Source organism: Stylophora pistillata, chromosome 10, assembly GCF_964205215.1.
Source record: "Stylophora pistillata chromosome 10, jaStyPist1.2, whole genome shotgun sequence".
NCBI lineage: Eukaryota > Metazoa > Cnidaria > Anthozoa > Scleractinia > Pocilloporidae > Stylophora > Stylophora pistillata.
Window position 1 is genome coordinate 18,869,001 of NC_142528.1, and position 6,063 is coordinate 18,875,063.

Consider the following 6,063-nt stretch of genomic DNA (forward strand, 5'->3'; position numbering starts at 1 on the left):
TGGCGTTCCGTCGTTTCGCGAGCTTGCGTGGTCACCCGAACGTTTGTTGGTCGGACTGTGGTACAAACTTTGTTGGTACACAAGCTTACTTAAAGGAAATTATGCGGAACTGGAACATTCCGAAGATTCAAAGTGTTCTGTCCGAGGATTTCTGCTGTGAATTCAAATGGCTATGGAATATACCTCACGCAAGCCATCAAAATGGTGTCGTGGAAATCCTCATCAAATCTGTCAGACAAAGTCTCGCTGCTACCTGCAAAAGTCAATCTTTTACCGAGGAGCAATGGAGAACATTTCTGTCAGAGACAACCTACATCATCAATGGACGTCCTTTGTATCCAAGTTCTAACGACATCTGGGAAGGTCCACCTATCACACCAAATGATATTCTCATAGGTCATCATCTTCCACCACCTCAACCAGAGTTTGAAGAAAGGGTCAACCCCAGACATCTTCTAAGAAGTACCCAAAACCGGGTGAACGAATTCTGGAAATGCTGGATGAGGTACTTCGCACCAAATCTGTTACCACGAAACAAGCGGTTTCGTACCAGAGAAAATGTTGAAGTCGATGATTTAGTTTTGGAGTTGGACCCCAATCAGAAAAGATCACGTTGGAAGCTGGCTCGTGTCGTCGCCACGTATCCGGGAAACGATGGTCTGGTCAGAAAGGCGAGAATCAAGACCCAGAGTAGTGAATATGACAGACCAATCCACAAGTTGTGTCTCATAGCAACTAAGGAGGAACTAAATACTTAATTAAGCCTAGTCAGAGAACCAATGAACACTAACGCTATTTTCTCATACTGTTCATTATTGAACGCTATCATGTCGCAGTCGTTGCTCAATTTGAACTAATTAATTAAACCCAATTTCCGCACTGGGGCGGAGTGATTTGCATGTTCAGTGAAGCGCGTAGAAAGAAATAGAATAAATTTTCGTAATTACAAATTCGCCTCGACTACGCGCGGCGGGAAAAGTCGGGTCATGTGACTTGTAGTTTAAAGGAACAAATTTATGCTGTAAGATTCATTCGAAGCTAGTGATCAACGGTCAACGCAAACATCAAGGGATCCGATTACGGAGAAACAAATTGTAAGTTTATCATTTCGTTTATCATTTCGATTAAGAATATTGTAATAATATGTATCCCTAAATTATTTTATTTCAATTGACTACGACGTAACGATTACGATTACCATGGATGTAAAGAACCGTATCTTACATTAGTACAAATAAAATCTGACATCGTTGATCCCTGGCCTAATCTTCAAAATAAGTAGCCCTTCAATCATAGGAGCGAATCATAGACGAAGCCTGCCACCATCAGCAATAAAACACGCCGACCCAACACTCCAAAGGCTACTGACACATGAAAGCTTTGATGAAGCAGCTAGTCCGTCTTCATTACTGTGAGTGGGGTGTGTGCAATGACCAGCCACCTCCTCCAATACAGCTGACGAATTTCTGCCATCTTTACTCGCATTTAGTGTCACTTTCATTTTGTATAGCATGCTGGCGCTTGATGCAAGGAAAATGGCACTCCCAACCCCTTGAAAAGATGACACATGTAGTTTCTGACCGCTTTGCCTACCCGTCAAGGTGGCGCCGAAAACCATGATAAGGCCTATTATCAGCAACGTTTTCCAGCATATTATTTTTCTGAGATTTTATGAGAATTTCTTAAGAACTGACGAAGAACTAGATTATAAAATGCGAACTCTTACCAAGACCCTTTACTCCAATGTCTTTGAGGTCCGTTTTTAGAGTTCCATCTTTTAGCGACGAAAGCAGTGTGTTCCCACGCACTTTATTTTCCCTGAAACATCCACAATGTTCCTCTAACATGTTTTGGGTTTAGCCAGGCGCATATATCCTCGACTTCCCATTTCTCAAATGACTTCCCACCTGATATAAAAAGCGAAAACAGTACTTTTGCTAAGTATTACAACAGTAATACATGTAAAGTTAGAAAGCATCCGGATAACATTAGGATATTTAATTCAAACTGTTTTACTTACAGTTTATTGGTCGTGCCATGGTCGGTATAGCCTAAGCTTGCTCTTTTCGCCTATAGAATCCAAACTTGTTTCTTAAATGGACTTCACTGATGCTCACAAAGCGAGGAATAAATTAAAAATCGTCGCTAACCATACATGGAACTTTGCTTGATGCGTTTATACCTGAAACGGATCTGGACGTGACTGCTGTGAAAGTTGCATGTGGTTGAATGGAGTGTGGAATCCAACTGTGTGCCCACTCAGTAGGGTGCGTTACTTGTAAAACCACAAGCCGTGGCGCTGCACTCGCTGTTTGAATGTTTTCATTTACAGAAGATTTCATGCCTAACTTACGAGTTTAACTTATAAAAACGTGAAATAAGGATTCCTTGGATGTATCGATTTTTTTCTGCAATGTCCCGGAATTATCGCGTGTTTCCCGGTAAAATTTCCAAGTGTCCCGTTTCCCGGAGAAATCTCCAGATTCCCGGAACAATTTTGGCTTTGTCCCGAAACAGCGTTTGTTAGAGTTGTCACCCATGTCACTAAAGGCTGCCGTCGAAACCAGAAAGCTGTCCAATGTGACGATTGTGATTTTTGGTACCACGCAAAGTGTGTGAATATCACTGAAGCTGAATACAGCTATCTACAAAATGTCGAGCTTTCAAATTGGTCATGCAGTAAATGCCTTTTTCTAACAGGGCTATTTTCTGCAGAGAAGGAAACTGATCAAGTCGGATCGACGGATAATTCTGCATCAAAATAAAAACCAGCGTTCCCTAAACTAAAGAGAGGTCTTATCATCGCCCACCTTAATATCAATCGCTTCCTGGGAAAGATGGACTCTGTTAGAGAATTACTATACGAATTTCCACTAGATCTATTTACAGTCTCTGATACTTGGTTGTCATCTCATATCCTTGATGAGGAGTTTAAAATAGATGGATATTCCTTCGTTCGAAAGGACAAGATGAACACTGAGAAACCTCGGGGTGGTGGATTAATTGTGTATGTTCGTGATGGAATCAACTTCTCGGAAAGAGATGATATTTCAAATGGTCGCATTGAAGATATATGGATTGAAGTTAAGAGAGATAAGTGCAAAAATTTACTAGTTGGATCTTTCTACAGGCCTCCTGACCAGAACTTGGACTATTTTAATACAAGTATATCAGAATCTTTGGAATCATTACATGACAATGATTTATCTGGTGATGTTGTTCTCCTTAGCGATTTTGATGTTGACTTCTTGAAGCATTCAAATTTTATGCGTAGTCTTTGTGAAGTGTTCGAAAACAATGACTTGCATCAAATTATCCGCCAACCAACTAGAATAACAATAAACTCAAGGACACTTATTGATCTCATCTGGGTTAATAATCCGATATAACTGATATAACTAATTTTCAACAGGATATTGATAAAGTGCTCGAATGGTCTACTAACTGGCGCATGAAGTTCAATCTCAAGAAGTGCGAAGCTATACGTGTAACTCGAAAGAAATCTCCACTTCAAGGCTCCTATCATATTGGGAATCATGTCATTTCTCAGACCGATACCCCAAAAGATCTTGGTGTTATTCTTAATACCGATCTAAAATGGAGTTCCCACATTTCTTCCATATCATCCAAAGCTAACAAATTGCTGGGTTTCTCTACAGAACATCTGACCCTCGTTTTGGACCTACAGTCAAGCGTTCCTTGTACCTGAGCCTGGTGCGATCTCATCTGGGTTATGCCAGCGAGGTGTGGACTCCCTTACATAATGGTGGTCTTGGAACAATCGAAGCAGTTCAACGTAGAGCAACAAAGTATATTTTAGGGTATCCTGACGCCCTTATTCCCTACAAAGATAGGCTTATTAAACTGAACCTATTACCAGTGTCGTACTGGCATGTAATCAGAGATTTAGTTTTTTCTTTAAGGCCATTAATGGCATATCTATCATCGATATTACAGAGTTTATTCAGCCCAAAGTAATAGTTAGATCTACTCATAATAGTTGTTCCTTTGAAATGTAGAACGTGCCTTTTTCAACGTAGCTATTTCAAAAGAACTGTTAAGTTATGGAATTCTTTGCCTTTGTCATTAAGAACTTTACCTAGTGTTATTTCTTTCAAAGGATCATTAATTAAACGTTACAAAAAAGCTCTTATCGAAACGTTCGATCAGGACAATGTCTTTACTTGGAAGTCCTTGTGTCCTAAATGCTTTGCCGCCAGGAATTTAATTGGTTTCCGCCAGTGTTGCTTCTAATTACTTACAAACTATTATACTTACGCATATTTTAGATATTTTAGGAATTTGCATATTTTATAGAGACAGTTTATGACATTTTAAATTAGTCTTTTATTACCAATTTCTTTTTTTTTTCCCTTTGGAATTTCACCTAGTTGGAGCTTGCTCTGTTGTGATTGTTCCTCACTGAGCTTTTTTGCTTTTCGCTTTTCGTTTTACTATTGAGCTTATTTATCCTTCTTATTTTTTTTTTTCTTTTAACTCAGTGGAAGTTAATTAAAAAAAATCAATAAATAAAAATAAAATCCGCACCGCTTTGTTCAAACTGAGGTCTTGCATACTTCTCATAGCGATCATGAACTAGTTCTTCGTGTACAAAAAGTTGGAGTTCCCAAATCAAGCCCTGAATACTTTGAAGCAAGATCGTACAAGAATTATTGCAAAGAGTATTTTGCCAGAGACCTCAATCAGGTACCGTGGTCATTAATTAAATCCTTTGATGACATTGATGATGCCGTTTACCTCTAGGAACGCCTTTTCTGTGAAGTGGCTGATGAACACGCACCCGTTAAAAAAAGAAGAGTAAAAGGTTTCAAATCCCCTTGGGTAAATGATGAACTCACAAGTCTTAGGAAAGCCAGAGATTATCATCATAAAAAAGCAATCAAAACAAATTTAAGTTCACATTGGATCCGTGACAAAAAACTTCGTAATCAAGTTACTCGATATGAAAAGAAGCTGAAATCTAACTACTACTACAACCTTATCAATGATTCTATGTCCAACAGTGAGGAAATGTGGAAATCACTTAAACAAGTGTTACCAGGATCTAAAGATAGTAAGCAGATTACATCAATTTCTATAACTGGCAAAGTTTACAAGAAATGCGAAGAAATCACTGAGGCGCTCTTAATAAACATTTTTCGACTATCGGTGAAAAGTTGGCAAGGCGCTTTGGTAGTGTCTCATGTGAAAGTGATGTTTTTCCATTCAAAACTGGTCTGTCATTTTCTTTACAACCTGTGACGGTGCCATTTGTATTGGAACAACTAAAATGCCTAAAGCCTAACAAAGCTATCGGTTTGGATCGCATAAGTTCAAGGCTCTTGAAAGATGGCGCTGAAGTTGTCGCACCTGTTCTAATGTATATCATCAATTTGTCACTTTCTAGTAGACGTTTTCCGGAAAACTGGAAGCTGGCGAAGATTACGGCGTTGCATAAGAACAGTGGAAAGATGGATAATTTTGATAGTTACAGACCGATTTCTATCCTCCCGACAGTTAGTAAAATTGTTGAACGTGCTGTTCAGAGTCAGTTATATGAATATTTAACAACCAACAACTTTTTGTACAATAAACAGTACGGCTTCAGACGTAAACGCTCAACAGCAAGTGCTTTGTTAGAATTTACAGATGAAATCCTAGATAACATGGATCAAGGTAAAGTCACGGGGGCAGCGTTCTTGGATCTCAAGAAAGCGTTTGACACTGTAAATCATCGCATACTCCTCTTAAAGCTGCAATCCCTTGGCGTGGATGTGTTATCTATTCTTTGGTTTAAATCCTATTTTGAAAATCGTGGCTGTCAAACCTCGGTTGGCGATTCTATTTCATCAAAGAGAACCATGAACATTGGCGTTCCACAAGGCAGTGTTCTTGGACCGTTATTGTTTCTTGTTTATGTCAATGATCTTGCTGATGTACAAACTGCCAAGCTTCTTTGTTTGCCGACGACACTGCTATTTATTGCTCATCTCAAATTGCTATTGATTTGGAAGCCAAATTAGATGAAGACTTAAATCACGTTAAGGACTGGTTAAATAAGCA

The 6,063-nt window shown here is 39.1% G+C and overlaps 1 protein-coding gene across 1 annotated transcript in view; it reads left to right on the plus strand.

Moving 5' to 3' along the window:
- Positions 1 to 758, plus strand: part of LOC111343066 (uncharacterized) — an 879-nt gene extending 121 nt beyond the window's left edge. Inside the window, exon 1 of the mRNA XM_022950207.2 lies at positions 1 to 758. This exon is cut by the window's left edge and continues 121 nt beyond it. Within this exon, the coding sequence (XP_022805942.2) occupies positions 1 to 758 (758 nt within the window).
- Positions 759 to 6,063: the final 5,305 nt, after the last annotated feature.